This window comes from Aspergillus neoniger, assembly GCF_003184625.1.
Source record: "Aspergillus neoniger CBS 115656 unplaced genomic scaffold BO87scaffold_7, whole genome shotgun sequence".
NCBI lineage: Eukaryota > Fungi > Ascomycota > Eurotiomycetes > Eurotiales > Aspergillaceae > Aspergillus > Aspergillus neoniger.
Window position 1 is genome coordinate 875,353 of NW_020291135.1, and position 23,042 is coordinate 898,394.

Below are 23,042 nucleotides of genomic sequence, written 5' to 3' on the forward strand. Positions count from 1 at the left end.
TGAAATTTACTTTCGGCCAGGTCCGATGCGGGGGGAAACCCGAATCTCGGTTGCTGTCAGGACAAGTTAAAGTTATCAGATAATATTGAAAGCAATTATCTAATCTTTCATCTTGAAACAAAACCCTATTTTTCTACATCATTATCTAAGAGCTGAAAAACGGAAGATCATTTCAAATAGTAGTATAGCATAGAATGACTGTTAGATCTAACGCTAACATTCTAATCATATATTACAACCCGAGTGTCAAAGGGTCACCAGGAAGATTGGTAAATGCCTGAAGCAAAGGAAATAAGTTACGAGGCGCAAATATTGACAACAAAGTACATGAAAGGACACTCACCCAGGAGTCTAACTCTGTCCACCACACTGATCCTTCCAGATTTTCAATGAAGCCAACATCACTATCGGGTCCGAATGATTGTGCGGCCAAATCTGCCGCCGGTTGTAAGCTACTGGAATAAGCCATCGAGTTGTCCAGTGAAATAGGGGAGTAGAGGTTGTTGAGGCCAAATTGCTGCGCTTCCATTGGCAGTTCATCCCGACGCGTGGTGGTTTTAGGCCGTTGTTGTTCAGATAAATCGACCAAGCAGTCGGCGTCCGGCCCAACCTGTTGGTGAACCTCCTTTCGTAGCTCTTCTAGGATAATGCTGTAGCGACGACTGGGACAGTTCTTACGTGTAGCCTCTGCCAAGTGTTGTTGGCAGGTCTCGGCTAATCTGAAGAGAGAGCTCAGAGTGACGTCTCCGGTGCCCGGGGATAAGGTTTTTGGGTATGTGTCGCGGTGTTGCTGGATAATATAGATATACACCACTGTGATCGCACAGAAGCATACGTAGTGTGTGAACCAGAACGAATGGATCAGAATGTTCTGCTTGGCCAGGCCCTCTACCAGTTCCATGACCTCTTGAGCGGCTTCCACACATTTGCGTACTAGGTTGGACGCTACGGGGTGAGGAGCTGGTGGCTTACGTCTCAGATCCGAAATGTCGTTGAGCAGGAACGATCTGGTCGCATGGATGACCGCATGCGAGTACGCCAGTTGTAATACCTGGCTTTGCCTACACAGAGGAGGAATGAGGCTGGTTGCGCGCACTCCGTTGAAGATCGGCGGGGCTGTCGCTTTCCATTCCTCCAATCTAGACGTGAGCCGGGCAGCCGTCTCGAGTGGTGGACTACGAGACGATGGATTCACTGTGTAGAGCTGACGAGAGATGTCGCCCAGGATGCGACCAAGCCTGTGTTGTCAGTATCGGCATGTACCCATGTACATAGAGGGGGGGTGGGACGAACTTGAAATGTAGGATGGATGCGATCATCATGCAATCGGCGGACCCTGTGCGTCTTTCTGGGTCCTCCTGGAGCATGTCTTCGTCATTGATCTCATCCGGAAGGTCTTGGTCGATGTCTTCATCGTGTAATAACCGTGGTCTACCAAACATCACGCTGAGATATCTGTCCAACATATATGCGCTCCAGAGGATGCGCTTGCGGAGCTCTCGCTCCATGTAGGTGTTCCCGCCCTTAGGTAGCCTGCCTGGGAATTTTCGATGCAGGCCCAGCGCCGTTACGAGCTGGAGGGCAGTGCCAAATGAGTACCAGCACTCATTCGCTCTAGAGGTAGACAGCAAGTAAAGGCACTGACCTAGCCTAGCCTGAACGGTCTCTAGTCGAGGGGGGCCCGACTCCAGGGAGGTCATGTATTTGGACGCTGCATACCACTGCTCGCTGAGATGACTCAGTACACTAGACCCGAGAGGGATACAACTGACTAGCTTACCTTCCACACCACCCATCAACCGGACGTTCCGGTTTCTGCTCCTCGTAGAGCGTGCCAACTGCAAATATCATAAGGATGATGGCTGTCCGCACTACCATGGGACCCGTGGGAGGGTTTGCAGAGGAGACATTGTTCAGGTACACCTGGCAGAGCCACTCCTCTACGATTCCCCGATGAAGAAATCGATATGTCACCATCGAGAAGTCGAAGTAGATGTTGACCAGCTCTCGTGCTTTATCAAACGGGGGAAGTGAGAAAGTCACCTGGCGGTAGTCGGAGTATGGCTTATCACCAAACATGAACACCGAGGTGTTCCTCGGAGAGGACTCGTTCTCTAGGCTATCTGGGATTGCATGCCCTTCATCCTGATGTAGACGACGCCAAACTCGATTGAGAAAGGAGACTCCCGAGGCAGGCCCTAGATAATTGCCTTCGAAGTCGGTCACCGCTGGATCAGGGGAATTGCGCTGAGAGACCTCGTTTCGACATAGAGGCTGTTGAGGCGAATCGGCAGGTACTCTAGGAGACTGTCGCGCAGATGACGAGCGTCGACGTCCCAGAGCCCCGTCTGTTTGGGGCCTTCTCTTGGCATCGGGACTATATGTGTGACCGTCCGTCATTGACGGCGGTGCGGGGAGGGGGTCTGGAGGCAAACCCCGGGAGTAAGCGGCATTGTACTCGCAGGACAAATCCAGTCGCATACACCTGACACATGGAAGTGTTCCCGTACAGCGCGTCTTCTTCTCTTTGCAGTGATCACAGGCGCGCGTGATCTTCTGGCGCGGTCCATTGGAGGCCTTGACTGGGGAGTCCGACGCCCTTCTTGGGCGTTTTGCGGGGATCGAATCATCGGTATCAGAGAGGCGACGCCCGGAATTTATCAGGGCGTCTGGGGACAGTGCACTGTCCCCTCTTGCTGCCAGGCCTGTGGCCATGGATCCAATGACTCAGGTATTTCTGGTAGACTCTGCTGTTGAGACATGAACGGTAGATGAGGCTGGATCTTTTTCCGCGGGAGGAGGAATGGGGAAACGGAGGGACTGGGCGAGACAAGCCGACCCCAGATTTCAAAGGTGGAGAGACGTGCAGCAAGCATCCGCGGGGGAGAATTTTCCGGGGGGAGTGAGAAATCAAAAGAGACAGGAATGAAACAGAACTGGAAACCGAAAGTGAGAATGAGGGGGGGAATGCGGGGGTCCGAGCCGAAGCATCGGAGTTCCCCCGGACTCCTCTCCGAAGCTCACTTTTTTGCCGTAAGATCATAGAATGTAGATATTAGTGATGGATAGGAGATCTGAGTACTAGTCTCAAGAGCATCATATTATCTATTTAGATACCAGAACAGAAGTGACCTTGCAATTTAGAGACATAATGGTTGCACTGTACCTTCTCGTTGCTAGAGATCTTGTCATCACGTGATCTGACGCCAACTCCCATTCCAGCGTCCGGTCGCAGCAACATTGCGAAATACCGAAAAGCCTTCATTGAAGCATCAGCTAGAACTCAGTTCAATAACCCCTCGTAAGGGTTTACCTGTGTCTTCACTGTCAAAGTATGCAAGGGAGATAGAGAAGAGGAAAGGAAAAGCCAGCCACCACAACGCGGGCGGGGAATTTTCCCCTTTGGCACCACCGCCTCAAACCAGTAACACTCCGGCTCTATTTCAACCTCACCTCTTGGGACAAATTCTGCAGCAATGCCATTAGCTGGCCATAAATCCACTCAATTTACCAAAATGGAGCATGAAGATGAGCGGTCATCTAACGGGGGTAGTGGAAAGACCCCAGAAGCCAAGCTATTCCAGCATTCGTGGCCTGAGGTGGGTGAACCATTCCTGTGCATGGCGTACCTACTATAGACATTCTGCATGTATCATGCTCACCAGTTGCCTTGTCCTGAACGGCGATGTTATGCTTTCTATATATATGAACACTGTAGATGGCTTACACTGTCTATCATTACTATCAGATTTCTAAACAACATGATATTATGCTGTCGTCGCATCTAGAGATGTTGCACCAGTTGAAGAGTCAAGTCCACTCCCACGGAGAGGAATCCCAACTGGTGTCCAACATGGTTGATAAGACTAAGAGACTGATTGCTCAGTTTGATATACTTAAAAAACGCGTGGTAGGTCGTAGCTACTTCCTTCTTTCCTACTTCTGTTAGTGCTGTGGTTAACCAATCTGGCAGGTGCCAAGTGAGTTTTTCTAAAAGCTTACCCGCTTCCTCTGACGGGTATAATACAATACCACAGCCTAGTACAGAGAAAAGTAACCATCCTTATAGGGCTCAACACAGCAACACCAGAATCGGACACTCGTTCGTCAGAATCCATGTCGACGTCAAGCAGTCGAAAGGAGCTAAAAAAAGAGCAACTCAAACGTCATGCCGACCACTTGTATGACCCGGAAGAAGACGGAGGGGCAGCAGCGGCGGAAACCCAAGACCCCCTGACTGCAAGGTCTCTAGCTGTCCACTCTAGCAAACGAAAACGAATCGACGAATTTATTCCAGGAGCCGATGAAGACATAAGGCGTTTCTCACCTGTATCAGTGGAGACCGAGGATATCTCAGAGGAGGTACAGCGAAGACTGAAGATCAAGGAGGAACAACGCAAAAGGCGGGAGACCTCGAAAGTGGACAAACGCAAGAGGGACAGTTTGACTTCTAACGGAAGCACATCTTCGGCCAGAACCGGGACGAAACACACTAGAAAGAAGGCGAGGATTGGGACGAAGTGGAATCGTTAGCCGATGATAAGTCCGGATGTGTAACCCCAGATTACCCCGGACTTACCCCAGACTTACCCCTACACTTTTCTCACCACTATTCTTAGGCAAGGGCCAGGCAGACTGAGTTCGGCAAGCAGGGGCCTAGCCATTGGGTCATACTATTGGCTAGCCCTATGTACTATATCCAGAAACCTTATTGTTAGCGGAAGAGATATTAATAGCCCGTTCCTGGAGGCCAGCCCTATCGGACCCATGGTCGACTACCTAGATATTTTCTACAATAGTCCTAATACTTCGCTCCGTTGTAATGCTGAACTCAGGTATACGAAGTTTTCTAGAGACTCTGGGGGTATAAGTAGGCCCCCGGATTTCCCAGGGCCATTCTGAAATCTTTCCTCTCTCCAACGTCTCCGAAAAAACTGGAACGTTCAAACCAAATCTGCTTCTAACTGTTCAATCTGCTTTAACTGTTCTGCGTTGCTTTTAACAAATCCCTAATACTACAAACTCCGAAATCACCCCCATTCTCTAGAGATACGAAAAACATCTCTACAAATCTGCTTTTATTGTTCTCCTATACTCAAACAACCGAAACCCACCTCCTACTTCTCGAGAGATCCGTACAAGTCTCTCCTATAACCTATACTTCTTATATCATCCATCCACCTCATACTCCTCGAGAGATCCGAAAACGTCTCTCCATATATCTCTACCCACCTCTACTCTCTCTACTATTCCTCATCACCTATCTCCCTCTATTCTCCTCCTTGAACCAGTCAACATGGCTGCTCCTCCCGCCTCAAACTTCTTCTACCACACCCGCCCCGGCAAACAAAACAGCCGATCTCCTCCTCGTCGATTCAGACCTAATGGACCAAAACAATCTCCTCCATTCATCCGTACCAACAACACCCCCTCCAACGCTCCTCAACATCAGAGGCAGCCGAACCCTCACTACAAGTCAAACTCTGGCATCTCCAAGCCAGCACCTCGAAAGCCTCATCGCGAGGTCGATGGAGACATCTCCATGACCGACGTCTTCGTCAAGCCTCAACCTCAAAAGAGGCAGCCTCCTCCAACCAAGACCCAACCAAACACTGGCCGTAAAGCCAACTACAACAACAACATCAACAACCGCAAATCAACCGACGGGGATACCATCATGCTCGACGCATGCCCCATGTCTCAGAATCTTAAGAGACATCTCAACAATACCAACAACACCAACACACCTCACCAATACCGACGCGGCACACCCACTAAGCCCGCCCCTAAGAGACCATTCTCTAAGGACTTCGATGGGGACACACCCATGTTCGACATCCTCGACATGGTCCCCACCCCAGTCAATCTACCTGTCCTCCAACCGATACAGCTACCATGCTACCCAATAACCAACCTTCCCGTCGACTTCGACGGCGACTCCATGATGCTCGAAGCCTTCTAAGGCAGTAAGTACCCACCTCCACCTTCATCAACCTGCATACACACATACTAATATATCCTAGGCATCCCAACACACCAACCAAGTCTAAAGGACACCCAGCGGAGGAATTCAAGAAAATCTGGGAACTTCATGTATAACATGAATTTGTTTTGATTATATAATTTGTGGGGACGTACAAGCACCAGCATGTCACAAAGAAGGGGGCGAACTCAAGGCCCAGGCGGAGGAACATCTATGAAACTTTGGGGATCAATCTTCTTCCTGTATTTTCCTTTTTTGACTTTATATCTTTTTTTTGTGGGGACGATTCAGCGAAGCATGTTATTATTTGCTTGTTTTCTGTTGTCATGTATGGCGTCGTGCACCCCGGTCCAGGTTTTCATCCTATATCACTGAAGACTAAAGACGGTGGTAGGTGTTTTCCCTGGATTCCGCCTATCAGGTTTGCCCGAATGGGGGGTTGCCTTAGCCTTTAGTTCTACTCTTGAGTTAAGAGATAATCAAAAAGAATCTCACTCGCAGTTTGGTTTCTTTTATGTAGTTGTAGATTGTAGATTATAGATTGTAGGCTGTTGGTATGTGTAGGGTTGAGGTGCTTCTGGTTTGATATAGTACTATATAGGAAGGGCCGTGTAGTGTCAGGTGATTTTTCTGCTTACGAGATACCACAGCTTAGGCAGTAGCAGGTCATTTATTGCCTCCGTAGGGGTGTGAGTGCGTGGACTAATGATAGTTCGTTGTATGATATCCGGATGGCTATAGTAGAGTAGCTCTTTTGTTCGGCCGATTCAGCCATGGTTATTGCTTAAATACTGCTATGTACCTATGAACAGCACAACACCGCCAAATCCATCATTTCGCTCGCTTTAATACAAACAAAATTAGAAGGCAAATCTGTATAAAATTCGTGCAACCCCTTGCTTATCTCGAAATTAAGCCCCTACGCTTCAACCGCGCCGGGAGAGATGGCAAGGATCACAACAAAAGCGGTAACAATCAGAGCAGCAGCTACAAAGGCTGTCAATGCAACACTGCCACGGCTGGCCGGGAATTTGCCCCTAATAATCCAATACTGGCTTTCAAAATAGCGGTGGAATCCAACCAGTAGAATCAAAATTGCAACTCCAATGAAAGTAGTCCCTAACGGCTTACCGATGCTCCGAAGGCGTGCAGAGGCAGATGTCACCCCTATTGGCGTGGAATCATAAGCGGCAGATGGCAAAAGATAGTTTTGAGCGGAAAGATTGGCATTTGCGTTCGTCCCGGCACTATTAAGACGGAATAACTGGGTTACTGCGATGCCGATCGATGCAAAGGCTAACGATGTCCGCAGCCATGCCAGAAATGTTCGTTCTAAGGGAAAGAAAGAGAATCCGGTTAAACGAGGTCGTACACGGACGGGGTGAGAAGAAGAAAAAGAAAGAAAAGAAAAGCAACAACGGACTAAGCATACCCAAAGCGAGATGATCTCGGGCCACACTGCCTTTATTTTCTAATTCCAAGCTTCCATATCTATCTGCCAGCCGGCTATACCACGAGCCGTGCGGTTCTTCCGAGTCACACTGAGAATTCTGCTGACCGGGATCCCGTGAGACCGTGTTATCGTTTGTTGATCCCGAGTCTCTGTTCCGTAGACCGTCGGTAGAATGATAGTTGCGCCGAGATGTGTCAGAGTTGCTCACGATCGGAGTGACCTCGTTGACAGGTTGCGATTGGCCCTGGTCAGGCACGGTGACCGTTTCGAAGGCAGCCATGCGGTGTGGCTCACGATGAGACGAATGGGATGAAGATCGTTGCGTGGGAGATAAGGCGTTGGCCTGCCTTGCGTAAGACGCGGTCAAATCAGAGGATTCCATGATGGCGTGCTCGCGGGATCGCAGGGTTTATTAGACTAGATAGATGCTAGGGCGGGAGTCTGGATCTTTTCCTCAAATGGATCAGGTGGATAGATAACTAGCGGATGTCCCCAGCTTCTGAGCGGTGGATTTATGCTGATCGGATCCGTTGTACGAGTTTGATAGATGATGGGTAGGGGACATCCACACTGTGATAACAACGGAAGGAGAGAGATCCAGAAGGACTGTCCTCAGCTCGTCCCCTCCTCCTTAGTGTGTGTGTGTGGCATGGAGCAGAGTGATGGAAAAGAAAGAAAAAAAAAATTAAAATTAATTTGTTCCGCTCTTTTCCTCGAACAGGCCATCACGCGCTCCAAGCCAGAAGGAGTATAGCCAGTGGTGTCGGACATGCAGCTAAGTCTCGCCGGTGATCACATGGAGCGATCGCACTACGCCCTGCTGGGCCATGGCGTCATAACCCGCGTTCAACTTTGCTTTGTTGCTTCCGCGGGTAAGCGGTCAGTCGGTCAGTTCGGTCGGTCAATCGGTCTTATTGATGCCTCAGGCCAACTGAACACATACCTGTACTCGGTACTCGGTACTAGTAGAAGATTGCAACCAAGAAGGGAAAATAAAATACATGAATCATGCCTCTAGGCATCAACATCCAGTACTCTCCCTTCTTCCCTTCTCCCCAGCCACTGTGGTTCATTGCGAGCTGGCTGCAACGCCAACCCATCCTCCATTCCCACATATTTATTGCACCATCCAATCACATTCTGATACCAGACCAAACTGTTCTCCCTCCCCAGGACAAAATGGTTCTCATCCGGAAAATTTAAATACCGTGTATCTATCCCTTTCATTCGACAAACGGTATAAGCGGCCGATGCAGCCGTAATAGGGCACCGGAAATCTCGATCCGAATGGATCAGAAGCAATGGTGTTGACCAATTACTGAGATATTCGGCTGGGTTATACCGTCGCCAGATCTCCTTTACGCTGGCTTCGTCCCGGCCAGCATTCGGGGCATTGGAGAAGTATGGCGAACCGAAGGAGCGCGTCAGCTCTTGCACCTGACCCAGATCATCACTCAGAAGCTCGGAAACAACGTCGAAGATGCCGTCGTGGCTGACCAGAGCTCTGAGCCGCTTGGCGAGAGGCTGTCCTGCCAAGAATAGTGCCAGATATCCCCCATAGCTTCCGCCCGCGGCTACGGCTCTATCAACATCGCACTTGGTCGACAGGTTTTGTTCGATCCAGTTGAAACACCGCCCGACATCGTGGTAAGGGTGTCCTCCCCACTGCAGTGCGACTGCTCGTGCAAATTCGCCCCCGAACGAGTCGGATCCAGTGAAGTTGGGGATCGCAACGATGTACCCTTGTTCCGCTAGGAGGACTGCATTCCAGCGCCAGGTCCAGGCATCCTTGTTAGCGGAATGGGGCCCGCCGTGCATAAAGATGAATAGAGGATGCTTTTCAACCGACGTGGCCTCGTACCAAGATGGCTTTACGATCCAGCACTGCACTGGGGTCTTGCCATCTGGGCCGCCAGGAAATGTTATCGATTCAACTTGTTTGTCCGAAATTCCGAAATAGGCTCCGTGAGAGGAGGACGAGTGGATGACTCGGCTACTCTGAGATGCAGGTTCATTGTCTACAGGAGGAGTGACAATTGTGAACAATCCCTGATCGATGAATGATGAAGAGGTGGCCAGTAACCGGTTCTCCGAGGAACTCCGACCCAGCTGATACAGTGATGAGACGGAGCCAGGGATCTCTAAAGCAACTGGTTCCACACTCTGTGCTCTGTCTTGAACAGTAGTGGTCGGGAGAACCACTAGGAACACACGAGTTTTTGCTTGATGGTTCGCAGTCAGATACAAAGACGCGCCGTCATTTGCCCACAGAATGTCATCTGGGAAGACATCCCAGTTCTGACTCTGACCGAATGAACTTACCGTCCGAAGGATTGATACTATACTCAACGTCTCTGTATTTAGCAAGACAATGCTCTTTTGCGACCACTCCTCGCTGTCCTGGTCAACTAGAAAAGCGATCACTGGGTCCCGAGGCGCAAACCTCGGGGCTGCTACGATATCTGCATGATCGGGAACCTTTATTTTCTTCAGCGCAGGTAAGTCGGTCTCCTCGAATGTTGACAATGGAAGAAAATATAAGCAGCTTTGCGATCGTCTCCATTCCATATCCACTGGATCTGCTGTTGCAAAGACAATCCCATAAGATGAGATGTCGAGATCCGGGGAGCTTTGTGAGTTGGAGTAAAGGGGTACCACTAGGCCTGTTCCTCGTAGAGCATTGACGGGGCCTTTAGTAGAAAGCTGCCACTGTCCGGAATCCAAGTCAAGCTTCAGGACTGTATACCAAATAACCGATCTATATTGGTCAACATATGAGTCCCATCTTTTGGGACGACTATGAGTCCATTCCCGGGCGGTCGTATGAGTTTTGTCTGCTTTGAGGATGTTGTACAGATTCTGTTCGGCATCTGCGGGTGCTGTGAAGACCAGTGCTATGTCACCGCTGTCCAATGATTTGGTCTTCAAGTTCCCTGGTTTAGCGTCAATAGTACCAGCCAAATATGGTCTGTTAAACGTTGTCAGAAATATCAACTCGTCATGGAGAAGACAGTCTTACCGGGTGTTGTGGTAGGCATCGCCAATCCATAATTCGGTGTTGTTCTTGCCCTCTCTTTGCCAAAGAAGTGACGAACCGGACAGCCAGCGAAACGAAGACTCCTTGGGGTCATTGGTGTACCGAGTGGACTCGCCGGTTTCTAAGTTGAGCAGCTTGACCTCAGAGAAATCTGCGTGGGTGTCAAGATCGTATGTTGAGACAGTATAGATCGCCACTTTTCCCTCATCGTTCGGTACTGCTGATGATGGCCTTGGAGCGGTGATCAATAACCTAGCGAGCCAGTGGTTAGAGCTTGGTACTTCCAAGCTTTTTTTAGACTAACAGCTGGGGATGCGTACTCAGGAGTGAACTTTGAATGTTTCGACATTGTGAAAGGCGATGATAGTAGAGTAATAGTGCTGATGAACAAGTCAGGCCGCACGAGATGGACATGAGTGAAATAGTGACAACTGCAATAAGCAATTGAGGGGGAAAACCCCTCTTTCAAGAGTACTACTTTGATAACAACCGGAGCTCCGATGGTGATTGACTCAAAAGCACGGAGAGGCTAAACCCACCCGAGTTAGCAAACAATCCTTAAAGGATGCAAAGGATTGAGGAAGTAAGCCTCATTAACAATCAACCCGTCGTACGGCCATATACAATATTTCAATCTGACGATGTACCGATCACCTGATTATTTGCCCTTCCTCGCCTTCTGGTGGGAACTTGGGCCTAGTACCTTCTTCATTAAAATCCATCTAATTGAGATACAACCCTTTGTTTCATTGGCATCATCATATCTCTCAAGGCACACTAGTACCTAGAGCATGCCTGAACCCTCAAGTGAAATTTCGCTTGATTGCCTCGTCATTCTTAGTTACACGGTCGCCTTTCCAATGGCGTGCTCTGTTATCGAAATTGCAACAAATACACCTTTTTGAATCCTTGAGTCCGATGTGTTTGGACATACTGACATCTCTGTACTTTATGGTTTTAATATACTAGCTTGGTGAACTTCAGAGGTAAGTATAGACGCCGGTATACTTCTATAGCACGCAAGTCTCCGTAGATGGTTTAGTGATAGATCAGAAAAGAAAAAGGAACCTGCTATTACAGTTTCACGGATTTCTGTAAGCTAGCATTTAGTAACTCTCTCTCTACCCTTATTCATTGGCCTGAGATACTCGGCAATGGCTATTCTTACGATGAACAAGAAAGCAACATATAAAATACAAGAGACTGTAGAACCATGATGATGATGATGATGATGATGATGATCTAGTACTACATGCATAAGGACATGACGTGCTATTTAGTAGTAATACAAATCGCGTTGTCGTAGCGGCTATGATTAACCCACAAAGTCTAGCTATGATACAGTTAATCGGACATCAACCACTCCGGGATGGCGTCATCATCTTCTGGGTCTTGCGATAGTAAAGAGGTCTCTTCGTCGCTGTGCGTTTCTTGGCTGGTGATGCTCGGGGTCGGAGAGCGGGAATCATCTGCTTGTACAGCGATCTGAGGATGTGTGGTGCCCGAAATTGCTGTAGTGGATCTGATGATGGCGGCCTCGGAGTTCTGAGGAGCAATATGCTGTGTGATATGCCCCAAGTCCTCTTTCGTCCTGTCAGACAACAGTCCCGATTCATTACTCATGAAGTCTTGGATCGGGGCTGTCTGGCCTGCAGATTCAAGCTTTGGAGTGACAACCAGGTCATATTGAGGGAGGACCGAGCGATTCCTTTGCAATTCTGTGACGTTACTATTTGGCTGAGGTGAAGACACTTGGTCCACGCTTGCTTCAGGAATGAAGCCTCCACCAAGCATATCCGTCTCTGTAGCCGAAAGAGACATGTCTCTGCCTGTAGTGCCTGTAGGTCCTGATGTTTCATCTCGAGAGGGGCCAATCCAGTCCATTACAGAAGCCGGACTGTTCATCTCTTGCTCCGACTCCGGAATAAAGCCGCCGCCTGACTCTTCCGGGTCCTCGGATTCCTTCACGTTTCCGATCCTTCCCGGCTCACCTGCCTCACGTTCACCTTCTACTGCATAGCCTTTGACTCTCTCTGCAATGCGCAGTTTCAGCAGCAGATGCTTCCAAGCCTGCAGTGTTTCAGCAGACTTCCTATCTAATTCAGCCTGCAACTTTTCTCCCTCCAGACAGTTTAGCACTTCTTCAAGTGCTTCTCGATACTCAGTGGCAACGACAATCCCCTGCATGATCGCGGTCCCATGGCGCCCCTTGAAGCTGAAACCGGTGACAGCATCTGCATAGTCAATTGCAAGGATTTTAGCAGCTTGACGGGCATCGGGATGAGCGATATGCACACCGCCTGGAGGCACCATGCTGGGTACATAGACATCCAGGTTCCCATAGATATTCTTGGGTATTCTCCCTCCAACTACTGGCGGGGGCTGATACACTTGTGTCTGATAATAAGCGTACAGAGGTGTGTCGGAGACGGAGTTATCGTCCTCGTTACTGAGCCTCCCCATCTGTGGCTTCCTTGAGGTGACGCGCTTCAACGGTTGCTCGCCTGTCTTAATGTCGCGACCCAGGCGATACCAGCGATCTGCACTACGTAGAGCGTGTACATCGGATCGGCGATATACGGGCTCCAAGACCTGATTCTTCGACGCTGATTTACCCAGGCTAACCTGCCCGATGATCCGTTTAGGAAAGACAACCTCATGTCGCCGAAGGTGCCTTTCAAGAGCATAGACCGGGTGGTCCTTGAAGTCTTGGATATTCCGGGGCATTGGTTCAGCCGCTTTCTTGGAAGTAAGCTCACTAATTTCCAGTTGGTCCCGGTCTTCCAAAAATGGCTTTTCATAGAACCGCAACACTCTGTTCCACCAGTTAACATGGTTCCCCACGCATTCAATTCGAAGTTTGTGAGTTTTGGCGTTAAAGGCTTTCGCATAGCGCCTGGTGACATCTCTAACAGAGGCATCATCCTCAAATGCCACCACATAGCTCAGAAGATTGTAAGGATCGTTTGCTGGAGGCTCGAATTTAGAAGGCTTTGCCATAGACTTGGTAACCAAGGCATCGACAGGTATCCATTTATTTACTGCTTCGTTAAACGCTTCAATCCAGAATACCGGGTGTGATGATTCACGGATGGGCCGGGGGGAACCTTCGGTATGCTCAGCTTCATGCTAGCTTGAACGATAGATGCCGAACTTACTTTGAGAAGGAGTCCCGGGGCGTCTGGCTGGTGTGAAGCGTGGCCGGGCTAATCTTTTCACAGTGGACCGTTGTGACGTTTGCGATTCCTCAGCAGTTGGTTGGGTAAACCTTTCTGAAGATTCAGACACCGGAGCAGGTGGTGCCGCATCCTTGGTTTTATCTCGAAATGGTAATGGCTGCAATGAGCAGACGAGTCTTGCTTCGACGCCCACGGACCGTAACAAAGCACAGAATAACTGGGCGCCAAAATCACGAGAACCTTGCATTGTTCGTGCTTGTTTCACAAAATCCTTCCTCGAGAGGAAGACCTCGGCATCACTTATTATGGATTCCTAACGAGAGGTCAGACACATTTGTGACATATACAACACCGAAGTCAGTTACAATACCACTCGTTGTTTGATACCATTAAGATCATCTATCCACGAAGGTCGTCTCAGTCCTGGTTTGGTTATCTTAAACCTTCTATTGAAAATATCACTAGCACGGTTCAACCCATCAACGAAAGTTGTTGACCTGAATTGTTGTGGCCTGTTCTCGGACGGATGCAATAGTGAGATGATATTTTTCGGCAATGTCCGTTTGAGGAAGCCCTGTAACGGAAACAAAGTCAGGTAAAGATTAGTTCCCTATCTATCATTTTCATTCGGTCTCCTTTCCCTTGGCCGCTTTCCCATGTGTTCTTTTTTTTAGACTCAAGCATGTATGCCTATTTACCAGATAAAGGTTGCTAAATCGGAATCGGACGTACCTGTAATTCCTCATCGTTGCACCAGAGATTGCGTATCTGCACATGGCGTAGGAGGCAAAGTAGATGAACTTTATGGATGCTTAATCGCAACTGCTTTTCGGCAGCGGTGATCCCCCTTCGCTTGGTAACTACCTTGCGCTTCTGATCCTCGGGCAGACCCAGGGTGACCTGAATCGAGGTATCGTCCGCATGAATTGTATGTGGAGCTTGCTGAATATCAACTTCTTCCCATTCCATACCTGATTCTTCGGATGATGATGGCGAATCATACACCGTTTGGACAGGTTGTTCTGTAGAATAGCTGGCATCTGGAGTACTAGCACCATTTTGATGTAAAGGCCATGGTGCGGATACGGGATTGGGGCGGGTAAGCCTCCTTCTTTTGGGTAGTCGGGTATCATCTGGCCTGGAGGACTCTCTAGCTTCAGCCTCCGCCAACATCTCCTGGTAGATCTCTGGAATCTCATGATCTTGGTCTTCTCGCTGCCGCCGCGAATGGTTCGAAGCAGCTCCGGCTCTTCTGGGGCGGGTAGTGGGCCCACGACTCGCCATCATAGAGGGTCAGACGCAAGGTAACAAGATTCAATATCAGCATATGCCTCAAGCATTCTACTGTACTGGCTTTAAATTGTCGCTTGCGTTCTTACTCGGCAGGTGCACTGATGACGCTTATCCAGGCACGTGACATAATGGTTCACCCTGTTTGCCTGTCATCCGGGCCGTGCATTGTTCCGCGCCCTGCGGCTGAAAGCGGGGAGGAGGCTCTGTTTGTTCCTGTTTGTTTTATCTTGCTTGTTGACTTGCCGCGACCGCATTAACTACTACTATCACGAGATCCTCCGTCTATACCACATTGCTAGTCCGGCCTCCGCCCCCTCACTATCTCTCCTGGCTCGATCATCACCATGGAGCTTATCAATAATGGGACAGACTACACCATAGAAGATGTGTGGACATTACCCCTATCCTACAATGTCCAATCCAACTGTGTGAGCTAACACGCGCAGTGCCAAATGGCTCTCAAAACAGCGTTCTTTGAGCGCGAATATGACAGAGCACTCGGGAAAACAGCACAACTCCTAGATGAGGAAAGGCGCCGCATCCTTCACGTCGACCAGCTTCTTCTGCGATTTGATAACGAAACCCTCCAACTGCAACTGAATCAATTCAAACAAGATCTATCACGAGCTAGGAATGCCGAGTCGGATATTCGTAATCGGCTGCAGGATACCATCCGGGAACGCGATCAGTTGCAGAGCTCAGCTCACATTGCAACTCACGAAATTGAGGGTCTTCGAGTATGACAGCACCCTCCATCTTTGGAAATAGCCTATATTGACAAGGGGTTTCACAGCGCGAATTGGCATCGATGAACAGCACAACGGCCGAATCTAGAAACCTTGTTACCGAAAAGCTGCGCCTGACCAAGGAGCTGGCTAACATGCAGTCAGAGGTCCACAGACTACAGCTGCAGGAAAATTCCTTCCAAGCACTGGTTACTGAGAAACAAGAGCTTACCCGTCATTTGAATACAGTTAAGGTGGAATTTGAGAATGAAAAGCGCGCACACAGATCCACTATGGCGCAGGGAGCACAGCAAGCGGATGAAATATCTGTCTTGACTGCAAAGCTTGAGGAGCAACGCAAGCAAATTGCAGCAGAGGCTCGAAAAGTGCCTGCTACTCAGCAACCGAATAACATGTGGCAGTCGGAGAAAGCTGCCCTGGAAGACAAAGTCGAATCACTGAACAGGAAACTACGGACCCTAAAGGATGAGCTGCGTCAAGCTCAAACCAGCAACCAAACCAGCCGATTTGAGACCAGTAACAGCAATGATCCGTTAGAGCAAACGAGAAAAGTCCCCCTCAAAGACTTCTCATCCAGATTTGACCCTGGGTTGGATATCGCGACGCCGGGAGCAGTCCGTGTCAAGGAAGGGAAACGGCAACCTACTGCAGTTCCTGGCCAGAAATCTGTCTTCTCTATCACGCCATTTCTCAATCGCACCAATGGAAACCAGGAAACCTCTGGCGATACTTCAGACAATAGAGCGGGTGCTGATCGTCTCGGCAGCGATGATGAATCTGCGCTGGAGACTTCATACCTCGAGGACAAATTACATGTCAAGGAATCTGAAGCCGAGCCACGAGAACGCCGCCCTATACAGGCCAAGCAGCGCTTGGATAAATCTGAGCCGGCAATGAATTCTAGAAAAGGAAGCGGTTTGAGGCTAGATGATATTGATGATGACAGTGATATCGGATCCATTAGCGCTCTTGTTGCGGGTCAGCCGCAGATCCGGACGAAACGCCGCAAGTTAGGGGCGCAGAGCAAGACTATATTGGATGAGGAAGAAGAGCTAGAGCCTGAGAATATTCGCAAACCGGGAAGGAAAATCGGTCTGAGTACAGGTCACACCAGCAGCTTACAGACTGCCCAAAGTGGGCCGCCTCGTGGCTTTGGTGGCTTCGGCGGATTCTCTCCCTTAAAAAAAGAGAGAAAACGACCGTAAGAGTCAGAATCAAGCGTCTCTCCGAATTCATCATTCAAACTCCTTGATACTAGTCTTCCGCGTCTTTTCTTGCGCAAGTTCCACCATAGGAATCTAATTCTATAATACTTTGTGTCAATTCACACTGGATTTTGACAAGGAGGTCAGATAAGGTCCTGGAACAGGTTTCATGATGTCCTCTGTAACATTGAGGTGTGCTGTCACGTAGTAGTACTACTAACTACTACTTGGTAGGCATGAGTAATTCTAGACTGGGATAGACTGTGTTACTAATATACCACTGGCCATAATCAACCAATCAGAGGCTATGAAGATGACGCCATGAGAGCTGCTGGACTCTGTGCCTCAGGCTGCCACGTGCGCCGCCTCCGCAATTATGCCGAAGATAAATTATTAACCCAAGTACTGCCTCTACTGACATTATCCGTGTCATCTCTTCTCTGTCGGTCATAGAGTTGCTGTTGGCTTATGATGAATCCAATGGCTGCAGGCCGCACACTTCCGAGAGCTCTAAGAGCTTCTCGGCTTCTCAATCAGCATACGAGCTTGTCTACAATTACCGGAAGTCAGCGAACCCAAGCCTCTTTATCGGCATCGTGTCCGGCAACATACAGGGCCCTGCATACTACCCGATCGCAAAAGTCGACCAATGCTGCTGCGAGGGACTCGTCCAACCCCGCCATGTCTTTTCCGTGTCTCGATGCGCAGGATGCAAAGTCTGCCCAGCTCTCCGCACGATCCCTCCAGTCGGGCCCCGAACCTTCATATACCACTGGCCACCACCGAAAGTTTCACTGCGAACAACCCTTACTACTTGATTGGGGGGGTATACTTCCAGAGTTTGACATCGCCTACGAAACATGGGGCCACTTGAATTCTGACAAGTCGAACGCTATCTTACTGCACACCGGTCTGTCCGCGTCCAGTCACGCCCATAGCACGGAGGCCAACCCCAAGCCCGGCTGGTGGGAGAGATTTATCGGGCCTGGCAAACCTTTGGACACAAACAAGTACTTTGTCATCTGCACCAACGTCGTTGGAGGATGCTATGGTAGCACAGGGCCTTCGTCAGTGGACCCCTCTGACGGAAAGCGATACGCTACTCGGTTCCCTATCCTCACGATTGACGACATGGTTCGGGCACAGTTTCGTCTCCTGGACTCACTTGGCATCAACAAACTCTACGCCTCTGTCGGATCCAGCATGGGCGGTATGCAGAGTCTTGCTGCCGGTGTTCTTTTCCCTGAAAGGATTGGCAAGATTATCAGTATCAGTGGTTGTGCGCGAAGCCACCCCTACAGCATTGCCATGCGACACACCCAGCGACAAGTACTGATGATGGACCCGAAATGGGCCCGTGGTTTCTACTATGACTCGATTCCTCCGCATTCTGGAATGAAGCTGGCGAGAGAGATCGCAACCGTGACATACAGAAGCGGTCCGGAGTGGGAGAAGCGGTTCGGGCGCAAACGCGCAGACCCTAACAAGCAACCTGCTCTGTGCCCGGATTTCCTGATTGAGACATACCTGGATCACGCAGGAGAGAAGTTCTGCCTGGAATACGATCCTAACAGTCTGCTATACATCTCCAAGGCCATGGATCTGTTTGATCTCGGCCATGCTCACCAGACCGAGACCAGAGCTCGAAGAGCCGAGTTTGAGGCTGAAATTGCTGACGGCGGAAAGGCCCTGCACGAAAGCAATATCTCATGTAGTCTGACTCTCCCAGAGAAACCTTACGAGGAGCAACCCTCTGTAAACGCCTCCGCTCCTGCTATGGACCAGGCTGTGGGTGGTGGTGATATTGGAGCAGATGCTCCCCCGCAGGATCTTGTCGCCGGCCTTGCGCCGCTCAAGAACCACCCGGTTTTGGTCATGGGCGTCGCCAGTGATATCCTCTTTCCGGCTTGGCAACAGCGAGAAATCGCCCAGACCCTTCGGGCTACCGGAAACAAGAACGTCGAGCACATTGAACTTGGAGAGGACGTTTCGCTCTTTGGGCATGACACGTTCCTTCTGGATTTGAAGAACATCGGCGGTGCGGTAGCCAAGTTCCTGTAACCAACGCAAACCGGAGCAACAATTATTATTATTATTTTTTTTTTTCTTTTCCCATGTGGTAATGAAGAAAGCGGGCGATGATTTGTGTTTAGCGCGATGTTGTTGTCTCATTTCATTCTATGACTAGCTGTATATATTATGTTGAAGCAGTAATACTAGTAGCCTCGGTCACGTGACCCCTACATACCAAACAACCCCTACTTCTACCCTCGCTGCGCAACCCCTAGATAGGAACACAATACAAACAACTCTCTGCCCTTTCTTTACTTTCTACGAGTAGATATTCCAACAGGTTATAAGCCCGGTCCTTTCTACTGTGAAGCTATTCAGAACTGTTAAACAGGATTGTTAACATTAAATAAGACAGAGAATCTACGGCCACTGCAGTAGTGGTAAACAGGAATGTGCCGGTCTTAATGATATTAAAATCATGCTATATAACACCAAATCACTCTTTCTACGGGCCACCAGCCACAAAATTAGCCAAGATGGCGTTCTAAGTGGGAAGCAGTATTAATATCAAAGATCTATTATACAGTAAAAAGACTAAGAAAGCAGCTACATAGGTGGATTAATTACCCAGGATTACTGTCAAAACCGTGTCAGGATTATCTCTTCTATTATATGACCGCTCTAATTTCTACAACTAGGACTTTGAGCTGAAGCAGATACTGAAGAATATTAGATTAGAGGATCTAGTCAACCTGAAACTTCCGAAATTAAATAAGAACCATAAAAATTATGAAGAATGGTATAATTACTTATAAATCATATAGTCCTGGCTGGCTGGCCAGCTATCAGAAGAAGTAAGAAAGAAGTTCAGGAAATCTAAAGAAAAAAAGAATTATATTGATGATGTATACAAAGTTATAAGAAGCATTATACTGGGCCATGATATAGTAAAGTACTAAACTGTTATTATCAGATTAATAAAGATTACGCGTTCTGATTACTCTACTGCACATTAATTTGTTAATGATTTCAGCAATATCTATGACCTCGCAAGTAAGCTAGAATACCTGCTATCACTGTATCTAGCAAGTCTTAAACTACTATATAAACTACAGATAGATTTCCTTATCTGGGTGTTAATACAGGAACACATGATCCCAGGAAATACAGGGAAGACCTATACTAAAGCATAATTTGAAGAGCTTTGCAGGAGCACTATTAAAGAAAATAAGAAATATAAATTAAATGAAATTGGTACTGCTATTATCAGCAGAAATAAAAGCAGAAACCCATTAAATAAGCCTAATACTACCAAAGAACAGTGGAAGACAGCTACTTACCTGGAAAAAGGTATTCTTCCTGAAGACCATGCTGTAAAGATATGCAATATGAAGCCAGAGTATATTAATAGTACCTGCGTATACTGCAGATCAAGAGACCATGGCTTATCAAAGTATTAGTATATTAATCCAACCTTATGTCTGGCAGGGTGGATTCCCTACATAAAAAGTATCTGGTTTTTCAAGGAAAGGACTAATAAAGGAAAAGATGACTCCAAAGCAGCTGTAGTAGTATTATCTATAAAACAGATTACTGAGATACCTGCTCAGCATGTTACCCTACACGAGGCAGATTCAGATAATAAAAATTTGTATATTTTAAATTTTAGTGGTCTAGCAGTTAGAAATACTACTAGCAAGTTCCTATACTAGATCTATGATACTGGCAGCTTACAGTACCTGACTCCTGATTATGCCTTGCTAAATGACTATTAGGATCTAAATGACTACAATTTTTATAAATACAGTATCTCTGACAGCGGTGTTGGTGTTATGAAGTCAGCAGGCTATTGATCCCTGTTTCTATCTACAAATAATAAAAGTATTAAATTGAATATTAAAGTATACTACCAGCTAGACCTTGTCTACAGGCTTCTTTCAGCAGACTGCCTGTGTAAGGACTTCGGAATATATGCTATTATAAAAGACCTGACCCTATGTAGGAAGCAGGATAATAAAGTAGTTGGCCATCTGCAGGCATGCAAAAATGTGCTTTTTATACATACAGAAAATGCAGGAATGGCCTTCACTGCAGTAGATCCTCTCCTGCTACACCAGCACTATGGGTATATAAGATTCTGCAGAGTTGCCTCCGCTGTGAAAAATCAACAAATTGAACTTGAATATAGGGACGACCTCTACTGTGAGGTGTGTTTCTTAGGTAAAGTAAAGTGCCTAGTATCGAGGCATCTGATTCCATGGACCGCTGACCTTACCTAACTGTGGCACACGGATGTGCAGAAGGTGATTCCAATAGGTCATGGAGGATTCTAATATTTCATGGTCATGATTAACAATGCTACCTGTTTAATATGCACTGTTATGCTAAAGCAGAAGAATGATGTCTCCATAGAGCTGATTTGAATGAATAACAAACATAAGAATATGGTCGGTAGATACGTCGCTTACTGGTATCTAGATGGGGGCTGTGAATTCAATAGATTCAAGGAATGGGCAAACCATGAAGATCGAGGTATTTAAGTTATTATATTATTACTACGAACACCTGAAGCAAACGGTCTCTCTGAATGATATAGAGGCTTGCTTAACCAAATGAGCAGGGTTATGTTACTTGATTCTGGCTTATCTTTTTATCTTTAGCCATACGCTGTACGCCTAGCAGCGCAGATTCTAAATTGACTGGTCCCTGTAGGAAGCGAAGCTAAACAAGCACCTGTTCAGTTATACAGATTATATTATAATCTTTCTAATCCTGATGCCTCTCTAGACTTCCTATATGTATTTAGATGCCGCTGCTACCAGTATATATTTAAAGAGAACCGTGTTGCCTCCAGGAAGATGTTGCCTTGTGCAGAAACTGGCTACTTTATTAGTTTTGACGGTGATAATAGCCATGTATGCCTAGTATAGTATCCTGCCTCAGATAAAGTTAAAAGATCAAGGGATATCATCTTCTATGAAGATTACACGTATAAAGATGACTATGAAGATCCTGGTAGAGTAGTTAAAATATCTATTTTTAAGGGTCCGATTACGCCGGGATCAGATATCTTGCTTAACTTTGATGATACTTTCCTGCGTTAATCAGATAATACAAAGATTAATATTGCTAAGATTCTTCCTGCCCCGGATGATATTACTGACAAGTTTGTGTATGGAAGAATACAGATCCTATCTATCTTTACTGAATCTATAGAAAGTGTTATCAGAAATGTTCCTACCGCTCTAATCCCCTTAATCAAGAACCCTATAGAATATAAAGTGTTGACGAAATACGCCTATCAAGATTACTGCCTTGCTGAACCTGAGCACCTTGATACCACTACCACTAATACTCTGAGGCGATTCTAATATATTACAAAAGGCAAAGGTCTTACGTGGATTGGGAATGAGCAAGTGGCTGTGTTAGAGCAGGAATCTGACCTGCCTGCCTTGCCCATACTAAAATAACATAAAGTTGCTGTATTAAATACCTACACTGAAGCAATTATGTTCCCGCTTGCTCTATACTGGAGAGCGGCCATGACCATACAGATTAATATACTTAAATCAATGAAAATCTATGAGATTGTTGACCGGTCTGCTGGCACTAGAATGATCCCAGGCAAGTAGGTATTTGATCTAAAAGTCAACACTGAAGACATTATTATATAATTCCATGCTCACTGGGTTGTTTGTGGCAACTGCCAGGTGCCGGGCATTGATTATGACGAGTTCTTTGCCCCCGTGGCCAGCGAAATCATGTTTAAAATATTCATAACGAGTGTGGCAGTAAAGCACCTTCACTGGGAGCAGTGTGATATTATATCTGTCTATTTACATACTCTAACCAAAGGAAAGTATGTCTACATGAAGCAGCTAACAGGATACCATGAGGGACCATCCAAACAAGTATATCTTCTGAAAAAGGCTTTATACAGACTTCGCCAAGCGGCCCACCTCTGGCATCGTATATTTGATGATAAATTATAAGAAATTGGATTTAAACCTCTACCAGAAGATCTCTGCGTCTATAGAAATGGAGAGATCTGGCTTATAATCTATATTAACAACTCTGCTATCACTGGCCCCAAGCAGGAGGATCTGATATTAGTAAAATATTATCTTGATAAG

The 23,042-nt window shown here is 47.5% G+C and overlaps 8 protein-coding genes across 8 annotated transcripts; 4 read left to right on the forward strand and 4 right to left on the reverse strand.

Annotated features, from left to right (window-relative positions):
* Positions 1–232: 232 nt before the first annotated feature.
* On the reverse strand, positions 233–2,913 carry BO87DRAFT_404841 (Zn(II)2Cys6 transcription factor; the record flags this gene model as incomplete). Its single annotated transcript, XM_025625895.1, has 4 exons — positions 1,781–2,913; positions 1,294–1,728; positions 344–1,238; positions 233–277 (listed from the first exon to the last, which is right to left on the reverse strand). Exons 1-4 carry the CDS (start codon positions 2,713–2,715, stop codon positions 233–235), a joined length of 2,310 nt encoding a protein of 769 aa, XP_025482668.1. The 5' UTR covers positions 2,716–2,913.
* A 602-nt stretch (positions 2,914–3,515) lies between these two features.
* BO87DRAFT_423514 (uncharacterized protein) lies at positions 3,516–4,533 on the forward strand (the record flags this gene model as incomplete). The annotated part of the gene is made up of 4 exons (XM_025627172.1): positions 3,516–3,599; positions 3,749–3,910; positions 3,974–3,980; positions 4,070–4,533. 4 exons carry the CDS (start codon positions 3,516–3,518, stop codon positions 4,531–4,533), a joined length of 717 nt encoding a protein of 238 aa, XP_025482669.1.
* A 748-nt stretch (positions 4,534–5,281) lies between these two features.
* Positions 5,282–5,962, forward strand: BO87DRAFT_452057 (uncharacterized protein; the record flags this gene model as incomplete). Its single annotated transcript, XM_025628483.1, has 1 exon — positions 5,282–5,962. The coding sequence occupies exon 1, from the start codon at positions 5,297–5,299 to the stop codon at positions 5,960–5,962; it is 666 nt and encodes a 221-aa protein (XP_025482670.1). The 5' UTR covers positions 5,282–5,296.
* A 761-nt stretch (positions 5,963–6,723) lies between these two features.
* BO87DRAFT_374220 (uncharacterized protein) lies at positions 6,724–8,158 on the reverse strand. The gene is made up of 2 exons (XM_025622738.1): positions 7,416–8,158; positions 6,724–7,315 (listed from the first exon to the last, which is right to left on the reverse strand). The coding sequence occupies exons 1-2, from the start codon at positions 7,816–7,818 to the stop codon at positions 6,903–6,905; spliced, it is 816 nt and encodes a 271-aa protein (XP_025482671.1). The 5' UTR covers positions 7,819–8,158; the 3' UTR covers positions 6,724–6,902.
* Positions 8,159–8,346: 188 nt separating this feature from the next.
* On the reverse strand, positions 8,347–11,029 carry BO87DRAFT_404843 (alpha/beta hydrolase family protein). The gene is made up of 3 exons (XM_025625896.1): positions 10,794–11,029; positions 10,456–10,725; positions 8,347–10,404 (listed from the first exon to the last, which is right to left on the reverse strand). The coding sequence occupies exons 1-3, from the start codon at positions 10,820–10,822 to the stop codon at positions 8,451–8,453; spliced, it is 2,253 nt and encodes a 750-aa protein (XP_025482672.1). The 5' UTR covers positions 10,823–11,029; the 3' UTR covers positions 8,347–8,450.
* Positions 11,030–11,817: 788 nt separating this feature from the next.
* On the reverse strand, positions 11,818–14,994 carry BO87DRAFT_404844 (putative DNA repair protein Rad4; the record flags this gene model as incomplete). The annotated part of the gene is made up of 3 exons (XM_025625897.1): positions 14,385–14,994; positions 13,632–13,965; positions 11,818–13,580 (listed from the first exon to the last, which is right to left on the reverse strand). The coding sequence occupies exons 1-3, from the start codon at positions 14,937–14,939 to the stop codon at positions 11,818–11,820; spliced, it is 2,652 nt and encodes an 883-aa protein (XP_025482673.1). The 5' UTR covers positions 14,940–14,994.
* Positions 14,995–15,397: 403 nt separating this feature from the next.
* Positions 15,398–16,896, forward strand: BO87DRAFT_302255 (uncharacterized protein; the record flags this gene model as incomplete). Its single annotated transcript, XM_025619195.1, has 2 exons — positions 15,398–15,682; positions 15,739–16,896. The coding sequence occupies 2 exons, from the start codon at positions 15,398–15,400 to the stop codon at positions 16,894–16,896; spliced, it is 1,443 nt and encodes a 480-aa protein (XP_025482674.1).
* A 426-nt stretch (positions 16,897–17,322) lies between these two features.
* Positions 17,323–19,144, forward strand: BO87DRAFT_374224 (homoserine O-acetyltransferase family protein). The gene has a single exon (XM_025622739.1). The coding sequence runs from the start codon at positions 17,377–17,379 to the stop codon at positions 18,955–18,957; it is 1,581 nt and encodes a 526-aa protein (XP_025482675.1). The 5' UTR covers positions 17,323–17,376; the 3' UTR covers positions 18,958–19,144.
* The last annotated feature ends 3,898 nt before the right edge of the window (positions 19,145–23,042 follow it).

Coding starts and splice junctions, on each gene's coding strand:
- BO87DRAFT_374220 (XM_025622738.1), bottom strand. CDS start 7,818: ATGGAATCCTCTGATTTGACCGCGTCTTACGCAAGGCAGGCCAACGCC. Junction 7,316..7,415: donor CCGAGATCATCTCGCTTTGG/GTATGCTTAGTC, acceptor TCTTTCCCTTAG/AACGAACATTTCTGGCATGG.
- BO87DRAFT_404843 (XM_025625896.1), bottom strand. CDS start 10,822: ATGTCGAAACATTCAAAGTTCACTCCTGA. Junction 10,726..10,793: donor CATTCAAAGTTCACTCCTGA/GTACGCATCCCC, acceptor CTGGCTCGCTAG/GTTATTGATCACCGCTCCAA. Junction 10,405..10,455: donor GATGCCTACCACAACACCCG/GTAAGACTGTCT, acceptor AACGTTTAACAG/ACCATATTTGGCTGGTACTA.
- BO87DRAFT_374224 (XM_025622739.1), top strand. CDS start 17,377: ATGGCTGCAGGCCGCACACTTCCGAGAGCTCTAAGAGCTTCTCGGCTT.